The sequence below is a fragment of the Aptenodytes forsteri genome, unplaced genomic scaffold (genome assembly GCF_000699145.1).
Source record: "Aptenodytes forsteri isolate BGI_AS27 unplaced genomic scaffold, ASM69914v1 Scaffold287, whole genome shotgun sequence".
NCBI lineage: Eukaryota > Metazoa > Chordata > Aves > Sphenisciformes > Spheniscidae > Aptenodytes > Aptenodytes forsteri.
The window spans coordinates 883,086-898,322 of record NW_008794854.1 but is presented as its reverse complement, the minus strand read 5'-3'; the positions used below and the strand labels follow the sequence as shown (position 1 = coordinate 898,322).

The 15,237-nt window shown below is 38.1% G+C and overlaps 1 protein-coding gene across 1 annotated transcript in view; it reads left to right on the top strand.

Moving 5' to 3' along the window:
• EPHA6 (EPH receptor A6) overlaps positions 1 to 15,237 on the top strand; it is a 397,911-nt gene that overhangs the window by 316,475 nt on the left and 66,199 nt on the right. The window contains exon 10 of the mRNA XM_019470822.1: positions 341 to 463. Coding sequence (XP_019326367.1) covers positions 341 to 463 — 123 coding nt within the window. The remainder of the gene's footprint in view (positions 1 to 340; positions 464 to 15,237) is intronic.

The window sequence follows — 15,237 nt, the reverse complement described above, 5'->3', positions numbered from 1 at the left end:
GTAAAATGCCTCTATGGTAGAGTCATTTGGAATGTATTATGAATATCCAATAGGTGTAATTTGCCTTTAAAATATCAATTTTTTCCATTCCTCCTAGAAGTGCTGGAATTCTCCATTTGTGAAGTATGCAGAAAACAACCTCTTTCTGGTTAAAGCTATGTATTGTATGACTTGGTTAAAAAGCAAACAAAGACTTTTAACTGCTTTTTATAAGATCTGTTCCAGTGAAACCACTGTTAACGTTGCAGAGATTTGGTTATTCTTTCTTTAAAAAGTCAACTTCTTTTATCAGCCAAAGAACAAGTCATTTGATTAATGATCATTTTTATCTCTTTGAAAGGATCCTTTCCGACCATTGGGGTGAAGTCTCTTTCGAGATTCCTGAGGGCGGGATTTTTAAATAGCATCCTGGCCTCACATCCAGTGTCAGGGGGTGGATCTTTACCCCCCAGCATTTCCTCTGGTAGGTATTCCAGCCTATTCCCTCACATCGATTTTTCCCTTCACCCTTTGCCCCATCTCTCCACACATCTTAGGGAAACAAAATTTGTTATTGGTCAGGCAGGGAGATTAGATGTCCCTTCCAATAAAAAGCCAAACTGAAAGGAAATGGAAAAGATAAATTACTTGTCAGGAGCTAGCCAGTTTTCCTGAATCAATGTATAGGAGAAATTGTGAAGGAAACTGATCTGTAATTAAGTGGTCAACCTAAATATTGGAAGAGAAGGCCTGGTATCCTCTAATCATGCAGTTCATGAAGCATGCCCATGTGCACCAGGGAAACATGACTTTATAAATGACTCTATAAAATCCCAGATTTTATGTGACTCTGTGACCCTTTCCTAAAAATTTACATTCCCTTGCTAAAACATGGAAACAAAACAAATTTGGAAAGGCAAAATTTAATTATGTGTTGATATAGCATTTAAATCCTTAGTATGCTTCTGTAGTTGCAACTTCTATCTCATGAAAACCACCTTAACTTTTTTTAGTAACTTTTATCACAGTTTGAACTACTATAATTCTCTTAAAATGCGTGAGAAAACCCCATTGCCTGTGTTGCCAGCACGGTATTCTGTACTGCCTCTGGCAAGGTCCCCAGCAGAGACACCGCTGTACGATGGCACGAGGGACCCCGGAGGGCTGGCGTAAGGTTGAGTGTAGGCCAAGAATGAGAACACCATGCCAGGTGAACGGGCTGCTATCAGATACTGGGCTGAAACAGGAAAGAAGGACAGGTTAGAGGCATCCTTTCCCAGAAAGGCTATACGTGCTACCTGTTCTCTTCTGGAGCCATTGAACACCATCTTCCACCAAAGCTACGAAATGAAGAATAAATACATGTATCTTAATTATAGTTAAAACTGAATCAAAGTTCAGTTCTACTCCTTTCCAAACTACATATTTCTATGTAAAATTAATCTGTACATGGTCTAATGTCACACTTGTATCCTTTCAGGACATCTTACCTGTAATGTTACTTATAGTTTTTCTTAAAGAGGAAAAATCTCTTATGGTAAAAGTAGGGAGAAATTTGAAAAATTACATAATGTTATTGATTTGCTGTACAAAAGAAACTGTTCTACTTCTCTATGCCCCATTTTATCTATTGCAATAATTATAGGCCTCATTAATACAAGATGATTCTTACTTTTTTTTTAAGTGCTATTATTTCTTTGTTTACTTTCTTTCTTTGAATAGAAGCTTCTCAGCAACTTTCATGTCTTTTCTTATGACTGTTTGTGTGTCTTTTGTCAACAGTTTGTAAAATACTTCCCATATTTTTTTTTTCCTTGGGATATCTCAGAGTGTTTAATAGCCCTTAGGCTATTTTGGCAGTCAGCTTCACGATGAGATTGGTATCTGTAACCAAACAACTGTGGAAGAGGAAATACTCCAGGCCCCATAAAATTCTCTGTTTTGACCATAGTGTTACATACAGCATATCGCTGATTCTATTAGATTACAAATGGCTTAACTGCACTCGTGAACTGGCTTCTCACCTACGTACCTACCTATGAGTTTATTTTATAAGGTCCTCAGGTCTGTTGCTTTCTGAGTGCTTGTAAAGCTTTTTATCACATTTTTTTTTACTTAAATCATAACTCTTAAATGTGGTTTGTTTAATAAAACTGGTTCATCATTTCTTGCTATTAAATGTCTTTTACTAAGAATTCTGATTCAATCTGATGAAATATTCAAAACAGGGAAAAAATGGAAATGCAGCTACGTGATTTGCAACATATACCCTAGCAAGGTAATGGAAATAAATGTTATTGTTTGATCATGTCAACAACAACAAAAAAACTGAGCCAAGCAGCAACCCCACAGAAAGGGAGAGACTGCCTGTCTTCTGGAAAGTGAGGATTGTCAGGTAGTCGAAAGCCAGTGAAGAACTGTGATACATCCAATGGACGAGATGTGTTCCTTTGAGAACGAGTGCATGTGGGGTCCAGGTGGCATGAAACACCATGAAACACAAGTCAGAAATTGCTGTTAACAAATGTACCCTAACAATCTTATCTGTAGTGCTGCTATTTAACTCTTCCTTTTTTACTTTATCATATTTGTATTCACATTAAGCACAATCTTAATTCTGAATTGCCTCTCTTTGTTACAGAGATGACCAGAGGATATAATTTCCATTTCATGATAACTTTCTAAATTGCTAAAACCAGCTTTGCTGTACATGTGAGCAAAAAACCCACACATTTACTGTGGTTTTTGCCAAAAAAAAAAAAAAATCTGTTGAAGGGAGTACTGATCTGGGGTGTGAGAGACTCAGAACCGAATCTCTTACTGTGTATGATTCAGTGGAAAATATAAGTTCATCCTTGAATCCTTAATCACTTTAGTACAAACAGAGAAGGGACATACCCTTTGTTCCTTTGTATCGAAAAACACTGCATTAACCACCTGACCCTTTTTCTGAGTATTGCTTTACCAGGGAAGACAGACACCCAAGGCAGCAATGCTCCAAGAAGGTATTTAAGCAGTGATATCTCTGTTATCATGGCAGCCTCTGGCTGCTAGAACAGCAATAGGCAGGCAAAATCAACTGCCCATTGCAGTCTTGATGCCGTCTCCGAGGCTTACCCTCTCTCATTAAAAGTGAGAGGATTTCTGTTTGTGTACTGGTACTGGAGGGAAGCATGCTTGATTGCTGCCTTTGATGGCACAGTGACCCCACCTCCATTATCTGAGATGTTGGGCTCATATTGGACTGTAGCTTTCATAAGCCTAACAGAAGTACTTAACGTTTAATAACTTTGCTGAATTATAACCTAACTGCTTCACATATAGCTTATGTGTAAGATTTCAGTGGATTTAACCACATGGAAGGCTTAAAATGCCGCATTATTCTGCTATTAGGGTCATTGGGAACAAAGATAATGAGATGGTTTTATTTACCAAAACCTTTAAATCAAGCTAAGTGGCAGATTCACTTCAAAATAGTCAGAAAATTTAATCGTTACTAAAGACAAAATGCTTTTACATGTTTTTTTCTACAAAATTCCCCACAGATGTTTTAAGTGAAACACAGAACTAAACTGGAAACTGGAAAGTCTGCTATAAATAAGTACCTGGAAAACAGCTGTCAGTTTCCTTTTTTCCCTTTCTACTTTTCACTCAATAGCTGGGGGGAGTGTATTTCTTTTACCATTGCACTGAGAGCTGATGTTCAGTTTTGTGTAATTTGTTGTCTGCTTTTGCACTCTGCAGAGGTTCACTTATGTAAAAGGTATCCTCCTTTAGCCAACTTAAAGATTAATTTATGCTGCTGCCATGAGGTGTTACAACTTTCTGCATAGATGGATTGCCTCAAATGTAGGTGTTTTTTAAGCCTAGACATAACTACGCTAATGCAATAGCGCTTATATTTGATAGTTGTATCAGAAGTCTGTCACTGCTATACAGCCACTTCACTAGAAGCAAAGCTTTCAGCAGGCCTCCAGATACCTATCCTAGATTTCTGCAAAAAGAAGCCCATTTTCAGACAATAGCTTCCTTTTGATTTAGCTATCATTTATGTCACAAATTACGTAGTTTCTAGTTATCCCACCTGTTAGCAGTACAAATTTACATGACTTAGTTGATATAGGTCTATAATGACAGATGGATTCACATAAGCAATAAGTACTTTTTCGCAAGTGATATCCTTGCATATATTAAATAGAAGTCTTAAACCACTTCGCAGTTTACGCTCCTTATCATACTTACACTGGCGTGAGCTGTGGAAGCTTACCCCTTCCTTCATAATTACGCGTACACACACACTAACATACACATATATACGCATGTTGTGAAAAACCAAATAACTAAATCGCCAGTGCTGCACCTATTCCTTCAAATCCCAGCTCTTCCAAACTAAGTACAGTGTTGTTTGCTCCATTTTGGGGAAATTCTTAACTTGCTACTCTTGCTGTGTATTGGCAGCTCTTGATTTCAGTCACGTGTAAAGGGTTTGTTATGTAAATGCATACCCATATTGCCTGGCAGAAGTTACGAATAGAAAAATTTATGGTATGCTGCTGTCTTTGAAGAGTGACAGAGAGATTGTTAAGCTTGCTGAGTTGGAAAGGAAGGGAGGGAAAGCAAATACCTTTCCTACCATTTCTTTCAAGCTAAACTCCTTTCCTGAGTTTTTCTGTTGACAAGAACAACTAGAGGTGGGTGTCAGGCTATGAGAACCTATGGAAAAGTTCCTGTTAAGCGAACCTCCCAGAACCCCTTCATACTGTTCAGCATTCAAACTACATTAGCAGGAGAGGGGGAAAAAACATCAAAATGATTCTTTCCATACGCACCTTTCTATGAACATCAGTGCTGCGATTTGCTTGTGAATCCTCTGATCTCCCCATGTAGTCAGCAGCTGGATCGTTGCCCCCTATTTCATTCACAGAGCACCTCTCTGAAGCTTCTGTGAAAGTATCTTGATGTGACTTTCTTAATGAAATATTAGCATCAGTTATTTCCTACCACTTATTTTGCAAGGGTTAATTATCCAGCTCTTTTACATTTTAGGAAAATGGAAGCAAAGAAATTAGGCTTGAGAAAACAATCCACCCCTGTGAACCTCAAAAAATATATTATATGCAAGAAATGAGGATGCACTTACTTTCCAGAAACTTTGAAGTGATACAGGACAGTTTTCTCACTGCTGTCTTGGACTGTGTAATGACAGGACTCCTCCTCCACATAAAGTACATTATACAGAGGATATCCCCTTTTCAGTGTTTTACTGCCTGGTTGTCTATGACTGTTTGTCTAACATACATTGTAATGTTCACATTTATTACAGAAAGCTTCTCAAAAATCTCAGACATAACTGTAGAATACTAAACCAGATGATTATCAGTTTTCTTTTCCCCAAAATTAATATTTTATTACAATTTCCAAGCATACCTGAGTAAGCTCATTATTCTTGATGTTGTATAAACTGACAACTGAAAGCAAATTGTATTGACAGAACCTTATTGAACAAAATTACTCAACAAGAACCATCAAGGAGCAATTGTTCATAGTGAAACTCAACTATAATTATGGTACGCCAATAATGAGAGAAGTAACTTCTATTTTTTTCAGTTAATGCATTTTTCCCTACTCTGGATTCCAGCACCTAAACTGCTGTATTTTTTGCTAAATGAAAATTGCTAATCCTTTCTTGGTGACTACAAATTTATTCTTTTATTGCATATGCATTTTCTAGGATATCTGAGCCAATGGCTCTTCCAATTTATTCTTTCTAGCCTCAGTGCTATTTCACTGGCACGTCTAGCCTACAAGCCCTACAACAAATACATAATGGCATGTATTTTCTGAGGACAGACGTTCAAATGTATATGGACTTTTCCATTAGGCAGGCAGGAAGTGCTTCAGAACCAAAATATGGAGAGGCAGTAAGTAACACGAACAGTGAGATAAACTTTTTTTTATTGTGCTGGTCCATTAGGGTTTAGCTTGAACTGTAGAACTGGGATTAAGCTCTGAGTGTAGGACATGATAAAAGGAGGTCTTCATTCTCTACCCTTGCTAAGTATCTCATTTCATGCTCAGATGGTCGTCGTAAACAATTCCAAACATTTTAGCCCTAGAAGTTCAGAAAAGTTTATTTGCATATGTGGTCATTTTTACTTAATATATGCTACTATTGCATATTTTTTAAAATCTGACTACAGAAAATGTGGTAATTTATTGTAACAAGCGTGTGAATTGAAGCAAGTTGCTGTTCATTTCTAACAGGAGCAGAAAGATAGGAAGAGGAGAGCTGGAGGAGCCTGATGGATACACACAGAAATGTATTTGTAGATAAGCTACACACAGTTATTCTTTGTTTCAAGATGAAAGGGAAAAAAAATCCGAACTCCCTTTTTAGCCTAGCAGTAAAGCATTGGATGTGAAAGCAGATTCAGAATTGTTTGACTTTTTGTGAGGTGGGAGACGGAGGGAATAGTTAACTTGAATAATGTTTAGGGTTTTTTGGTCTGTTTTAGGTAGGAAACCAGTGTACCTTTACCAAATTCAACTTGCTGAATTTTGTTCATGGTCAAAATCAGAGCTGAAGGGAGAAGCTTGAGAATGTGTGCCTTCATGTCCTGAAGGTACAAAACCTCAAAAAGAAATAAGAAAAAAACCCACGAGATCGCAAAAATGTCACAGTGTTAGGTCCAGTGCATCATTTTTTTGTTGGAGCTCATGATGTTTTGTTTTCTTAATTTTGGATTTAGCAACTCACACGTGTTACAACTGAAGCTTCCTTTGTGGATTTCAGAAACTTCAGGATTATTGATATGTGGCCTCCACTGCTTTCTGAAATGAGAAATGATGCCTTTCTCATGTGTAGAAAGCAGCAAGATACTCATAAACAATGAAGGAGGAGGTGGTGGCTCATCAGTTTTGTATAGCTCAGAAGTTTAAAGTTTACATAGACCAAAGGGAAATAGGAGCAAAACATGTGTGCCCAAAGACTAAAGGGAAAAAATACATAAAGGATATTCTAAAGCACAAGACATGTCAGAATCTTACAAAGATCACAATCAGGCATAGTAATGAATAATCAAAAAATGCCCTGACATTTCAGAATAGGATTAAAATAATACCTTAACCATGTCATTATACTTATGAAAGCACAAAAAACATGTTTTACTGTAACCTTATGTATGCAACTTTTTATTTTGCTCATTTTCAAATTTCTGTTGTAGCTTACAGCTTCTAAATATAATGCACCTATGATTATGGGTAAACTCACAATAGAGATTAAATAAGCTTTGTTTCTTATGTTCCATAAGTACCTGTTATGTATCATGGCATACTGAATATTGATGAAGTGCAGAAGCCCCTGATACACAGACTTATTTTATTTACACTTTTTATTTTGCTCATTTTCAAATTTCTGTTGTAGCTTACAGCTTCTAAATATAATGCACCTATGATTATGGGTAAACTCACAATAGAGATTAAATAAGCTTTGTTTCTTATGTTCCATAAGTACCTGTTATGTATCATGGCATACTGAATATTGATGAAGTGCAGAAGCCCCTGATACACTGACTTATTTTATTTAAATTCCTTTACGTGCTCTGGGGTCAACAGGGCAAGTGATCTTCGATGCAGTCAGACTCTGTGGACTAATTTTGAACCGAAGAACGTCCCTTGCTCTTTCCACAAGAGGATGTAGAGTGGTATGAACACTAAAAATGTTAAGAGTAACTTAAGGGTGAAATGTCATTAGATTAAGTGAAATATGCTGAAATCCAGTTATAAAAAAAGTGAGGTGAATTGTTTTGGTTAATCTAACTGGGCAAAAGTATCTCTCTGAAACTGAATCTGAACAGAGTCTATTATTTATTATAGAAATTTTTTTTATTGTTCTTTGCTTCAGTGCTAAAGTGAAAGTGCTGGAATTTTTAGGGTTCTAAGTCAAATTTCAAGCAATATAAATCTTATGCCGGAATCAGTTCTATTAAAAACTTACTCCCCTCCCCCTGAACATAATTAAATTAAAACTGAGCAGCCAGTTTTTTTGTGGCTGGTCATTAACAAATTACCTATTCTTGCAAAGAAACTAGTCTACATTCTCCCTCCTACTTATACATTGTTAAAGACTGCCTTTATTGCTGGGATTTCTTGGTTTAAAATGGGATGATATAACCTAGTATTTGAGATAGGATGGTCAAAAATGCAATCCTTGAGCTCTGTTCATTGTTCTGACTTGTGATTTTGTCATCTCTCAAAACCTTTTTCAAGTCAGTATAAGGTGGTCCTTATAAGGCATGGAGATGACAGAATGGTTCCAGGGTACATGACCAAGATTTTGATGCAAACATCAGCTGTTGTAATGATATGTGGAAGTTCTTGGGCAACTGCCATAATTCAGATTGTTTTTTAAGGTACATCAGTTTATCCCAAGGGCCCAGGCTGGCACGCTGCCCTCTCAAGATCAAGGGAACATGAAGACAACGCAAAGCCTCTTTGTGCACTCTTTCTGCAGATACAGTGGTTCCCACAGCTTTTTCTTGCAGACTGAAGACTTGGTTGTTGTGATACCTCGGCCAAGTCACTTCGCCTCATCTTCTCTTTTCACCATACATAGCATAGATTTATCTGTTTATAGATTAGTATTTGAAAAATAGTGTAAGGCTCTCAAATGAGATGCATTAGATGTACTTAGAAAAGTTCATGAAGCAGCTTTCAGAGCTGGCCTACAAATGCACCAGCTCTTGTTCCCCTCCATGTGTACAACTGAATTCTAATAAGCCATCTCACCCTAATGATGAAGGTGTTTCTTTTTTATTTCCGCTTATAATACTCATGTAAACATAAGCAGCAGGAATAAAACAGAACTTCTTTCATCCATATTGTATTTGTAATGCTAATAAATATGTAGAAAGAGACAATACAGATAACCAACCCAACACATGAAAACTTGAAGAAATGCAATTTTTTTTAAAAGACATATGTCTGGAAAGTATAAATGCAGAAAATATCAAAATTTGGGCCAGTTATGGAATTTCTACGGTATAATTTTAGCCACTATTTCTCCCTCACCTACCCAACCTCCAACTAGTGACGGACAACTACTTATTCTGCTTTTACCCTCTGCTGCACTCCATTTGCTTCACTTATGGAAAGACACAGATAAGAAAACAAATAATGGAAAAGGTGCAACTGCTTTCTCGTTACAGTTCATAGAATCATAGAATCATAGAATAGTTTGGGTTGGAAGGGACTTCTAAAGGTCACCTAGTGCAACCCCCCTGCCGTGGGCAGGGACATCTTCAACTAGATCAGGTTGCTCAGAGCCCCGTCCAGCCTGACCTTGAATGTTTCCAGGGATGGGGCATCCACCACCTCTCTGGGCAACCTGTGCCAGTGTTCCACCACCCTCAGCGTAAAAATCTAGTCTTATTTTATATCTAGTAAGATAAGATATCTATAAGGATATCTTCCTTATATCTAGTCTGTATCTACCCCCCCTTTAGTCTAAAGCCATTAAAGTTCCACTTTTCTTCCCTCAAAACCTTCCAGAATATCTTTTGTAGGCATATTGGAGGATTGATGTGAATTATGGGTTGCAGGGGTTGGCGATTAGGGGTTGCAGAAGCAGCATGCTGGAGACTGCTAAAACTTCTGTTGTCCAAAGCACGTTCTCCCTTTGTCATATGAAAAACAGGAGAACTGTTCACAGTGCTTGTTGTTGCAGGAGGGGTAGGCTAGAGGATTTGAGAAGGTATTTTAGAAGTATACATACAGACTTTTCCTGGCTTCCACATCATACCAACAGGCATAAATTCTTGCCAGTGCGTTACCAGATAGTGAGTGTAAAAGTATTCAATATAAAATTACAGACAAACAGCTCAGAGAACAATATTTTCAGATTGTGTAAATCTTCAGCTAGTAGTGACAGCTATATGGCCCTAGTGTGCTAAATAATGAACAGTAACTTATGCTCATTCATGTACTTTGTATTTTTATCAATTGATTTTGCAGAGCTATCTTCCCTTGACTAAACTAACTTAATTAATGAAAAGTGTTACATAGACACAGGAAAATAGAAAGAGCACTAACAGCAAGGTAAGTAGGATATATCTATGTGATCTCCTGTAACAGCAGGATGTATATATGTTAGTGCTCTCCTGTTTGCAAACTCTGGCTTCTGAAGTCTCAAGAAGGGAGTTGGAACTGCAACTTCTTTTTTTGGAGGCTTCTTGGAACACAGGTCTTGGTCTGAGACCTTCTGTAACGTAAGAAGTCAGTACTGCAAGTGGGATGGCTTGCAGCAAAATTCCCATTGGCTTCATGTGTATTGATTTGGGCTAACAATGCAAAACCCAGCAGAATTTTTTTCAATTGCTTTTTGCATAATCATTAGTTTTCTTTCTTTCTTTTTTCCTCCATTGGTTTTGTGTTATGGAAAAACACAATTTTTTGTCATTATTTGCTGAAATTAGTTCTCTGTTGCATACACCTGCATCATTATTAGGAGCAGGAGTGAAGAAGTTGCAGTGCCACAGCAAGTGGTTCTCCTATTTGAAGCAATATGTAAGGAACAGACCTAGTGTGAGACCTAGGAATGCCTTCCAAGCCTTGGGCGTTTCAGTGAGGGACACAGAGTTTTACTGTGGGTGCTTTGCACGCTATTGGAGTGCTGAAAGGCCCAGCGCTACCTGAGGGAGTGCCTGAACATTTTGCTCTGTTAGTCTTACCTCCTTAGCTTTAGCAGGAGGTAAGTTAGCGGGGAACCAACAGCAGAACATGGCTTTGGAGTGAAAAAATGCCTGACACGGAGCTGACTTCTGAGAGGCTACCTGGACACACGAACTCTGACCTAAAGAAGTGATGAAGCCATATTTTCTTATCTGAACTAGGGAGCAGATTCAAAGCCTTTGCTGTTTTAAGTGGAAGAAAAAATACCCTCTGTTTATGTTAACAGATCTATTCCCATGATGGGTATTAAAGATTTCATTATAAGGAAAGACTGTAAAAATGAGCATGTACTAACTGTATTCTTTTTGGAGGATTAATCTTACATAAAAAATTCATTAAAGGGGGCTTTGCTGCATTATTTAAAATGACAACAGGAGACAACAAGCTGAATATTTTGTCATTGATATGACACTTCAAATTCTCCTCCTTATTCATCACTCTACCACTCAATTAAATTACAGGCTATCAAAATCTTGTATTGTGGAAAAAAAAGTGGAAAGAGAACTAAAAATATATGCGATGTGAGTTTTAAGTATAATTGGTATTTTACGTTATTCTGCAATGTACGGCTTTTTTTCTTTTTTTGCATTTCTGCTTATTAAAGAAAATGTCGAGCGGATTGATCAATAGAAAATACAAAATTGTAACGTATTCTGAGGTGGCATTACATCAATACAGAATGTTTGTCATTTATGCTGGTTTTATTTGAATGGCATTACAGTACAGCTGGGTGGGAAAAAGCTTTCTCAGGGAAAAACATCCCACCTTGTCAAAACCAGTCAGCCACTTGTCACAAGGTAGTATTTGCATCAAAACAACGAATAATCCCCGCACCTTCTACAGGTTCATCTAAGTTCTGAGTAATGAAATTCATGTCCTTTCCCTGGATCGTGCAAAGCACTGATACTGCTCTTGCATGTTTGATCTGGCTTTCTGAGGTGCTGGGAGTCTGAAATGGATCTGCCAGAGCCAGAGTTACTCCATGTGCATTGTGCAAGGAGGGGAAGCTGCTTTAGCCAATATCCCAGACACGTGTCTGGTGGTGGGGAAGAATGGGGTGGGAATATTTATAGGTTCACAGAAATTATGAAAACAGTGAATGTGGCCATGGTGTCAATATATGTCATGTATAAATACAATTCCATATTGTTATCTTAAGTATGTAGTAAAATGATAAATGTTAGACATTTGTTGTCTAACAATTAGACATTGTTAGACATGCTACATAGACATGTAGCACAAATGCTACATGTGATATACGTAGTGTGTAAAATCCATATTTGGTTTAATAGGCATAATAGGTTTAAAACCTATTGCCTCAGAACGCTATTTATATAATTCTTCTACTTTAAAAGTCTATTTTCTTGCTGTACTCCCTACTCCAGCACTGCTGGGTATCTAAAGCTGCTGCAAGAATGATTTGTTTGGCTGATCTGATCATTGAATCCATCTTCAAACCTTTTTATATTTTGTCCACCCCCAATTCAAACATGAAGTTGTGTGCTTTCCTCCAGCAGTGTCTGCAATTTTTAGCTCCTAGATGCTCTTGACCTCCGTCTTTTATTCCAAGTCCTCAGCTGAAGCTGACACCTTTTTCAGTGTCCTTTTTCCATGCCTTCACTTATGTGGATCTTGACTGTAAAATTAACCTGGTTCTTCTTCAGATACTTGTCTAGTGCCTATGCCTGTATCCGTGTGAAACCACTCACCGCAATTGGTCAAGTCTTTAAACTAGAGTTTGGGTGTCCAGCTATCTGGTGAGGTACACCCATGCTGCAGAGGGGACTCATCATCGGTTGCAGGAGTGCCTTTTGGTGCATGCTGTCTTGCCTGTACAGTTCCCTGGGGCTACGTGTCAGCTTTCACAGGTGCTCATGTAGCAGGTTCAGACAGCGCTGGCAGGGCTCTCTCCGTGCTGCAGCCTGTGCTGTCCTGAGCCCTGAGCGCTTTCCTGACTCCCATCTGTATCACCGCCCACTGCTGTTTATCCTTAAACTTGTTTCTTCAAGTGAAGATGTCCATGTTTCATACGTGTAAGCAATCATAAATATAGGAAAATAATTCAATGCCTTCCAGAATTGCATTTAGCCTACCCCATGATAAAATAAACAAAGATTGCTTCTCTCTCTTCAAGACTTCTCTGCCCCCACTCCTTTTTTCATTCCTGTCCTTGTTTTGAGAATGAAGAATTCATCTTTCTTAGCACTGTGAGAGCAACATGGATTTTCATAATCTAAGTAATAGTCTTTTTTCTTTTTTCTTTTTTTTTTTTATCTAGAGGCAAACATTACGCTAGTTTAAAAATCTCCCAGTATTATTTTTCAAAGTCAATTTTGTAGTCCTCTTTAAAGCGAAAGCAGTATTCTGTGTTTGTACAGGGTTCAGCACAGACCTTAATCTTTTCTGGACTCAAATTGTACCACAGTATAAAGGATAACACATGCTCTTTGCAGCTAAAAAGGAAACTAACATCAACTAATGTCATCCGTAGCCTTTTGTCTTACCAAGAACTTTGTTCTATAGAAGCCCTGGGTTGGCTGCCACCCTCTGACCCTTTGGAGGTTAGACATCCCAGATTGCGCTCTGTTACATGTAGGGTATCAGAAGTAGAGCTGTGCTTTCAGAGTTTGCTTCCCAGATCTGGAACTGATGGAGTGCAACAGCTATGCACATCAGGATCTGTGTTTTTCACAGGGGACAGTCCCGTCTCTCCCACTGCCTGCCCTTGGGACTGGTGACTCGGTCTCTGGACTAAGATGCCCAGTGCTGGATTCTCTCGTTGGGTGTGCCAGAGTCAGCTGCTCATCCTCATGTCTCAGCCAGCTTCTCCAGAGCCGACTGCTAGTCCCATTCCTTCAACCATTTGTGAACTGGAGAGTCTGTTCATGCAACGCGAACACACGGTGGAATCACTTAAGTGCCTCTACAGGGTACTGAGCTAGGGAAGAAAATACAACATTGTGTATTGGTAACCAAACACAGCCTGGTTGCATATACTACACTGAGTGGATGGAGAGGGCCACTTGATTTTCTGAACCTGTTTTTCCTACCACACCTTTGAAATCAAGATGTGTCCTACCTTACGTTTCCTGACACTTGATGTACTTACATTTGTAAAATGTTAAGAGATCCTTGTATGAAATTTGTAAACCTATGAAATTACTGGAAAATAATTGTTTGCTGGGGATAGAACCTGTGTGTTACCGCTTTGATGATAAATGTACCCACTGGAATCTGTTGTGTGGCAGAGTTTTTTACTGTATCTTCAAGCAAATGAAACAATAGCTGAGACATTTTTGATCTACAGGTACTCCAAAGACAAATACTATGCTGACTAAAAGTCTCACTGTATTGCCTGTCACAATCCAGCTTGGAATGCATAAATATCTTCAGTGATACATTAAACTTGCAGCCAAAATAGGATGGCTTTTATCAAGTGCTGGCACTCTAAAAGAAGATTATTTGGGAAGTTAGCGTTAGGATCCAGACTTAAGATTTTTGCTTAAGATAATCAAGCGGTGGAGCTGGGTTCATTTTTGTGGTGCCTTCACACAATCTTGCATCAAGTTCATTTGAGATGTAGGTAGGATGGAGAGAGATACAGACTGAGTCTCTGGGAAGCTATCAGCCTAAGTGACTAAATTTATTGTTCACCAAAATTCCTGAATACTTAATGATATGCTGATCTTCCAATATACAGCGACCTGTTTGAATACAAATGCTACTTATTTTGGTGTATTTACCAGATCATGCCATTCCTGTGCTATCATGTGGAAGAGCTGGCATATCATTTCCAATGATTAAAGGAACACATCGAGCAGGTTAAAAACTCATAAACATTATCCAGTGAAAAATACTGAAATCTCTTTTTTAAATCCACAAATAAATGCATATAGATACATTTCATAATTACTTTAGCCTAGAAGTTTATACTGTTGGTCTGAGCAAAATGAAGTACAGTTTGTTGGAGTTTTTTTGGAGGGGAGAATATTTTGTGAGAGAGCATAGAAGAATTAAAAGTTGCTTTTACAAAATAAGTGTGAAAATAATTTGTGTTGAAGGATATGAATCCAAGGTGCATAAAAGATGTAATGAGAGCCTATGAACCTCCAGAAAACCTTACAAAATAGCTTCCAGAAAGATTAGGGCACCAAAGGATTACTAACAGGAAACTAGGGGCGCTGTTGAGAGGCTCAGTAGCTCCATTTGTCATTCCCTTCAAATGCAAATCTTCCATAAAGGTTTTTTAGTTGTTGATTTACCCAAAAAGAGAAATTTCCGGGTAACTTATGCCTGACCAAATATACCATCTGAAAGTCAGCTTTACATCCCTATTTAGGGATGTAAACAACAAGATGCCGTTGTCTGCAACAATTTAGAAATCACTACTTGCTTGAGAGTTCTGCATATAGTAAGATCCTCTAGCATCAGGCTGCCATTTGTTTACTTCTCTAGATTATAGAATATTCCTTTCACATGGAGATGTCAGCCCCTTGACAGTAAGCAAATGGTAAAGGTAAGGGAATCTAA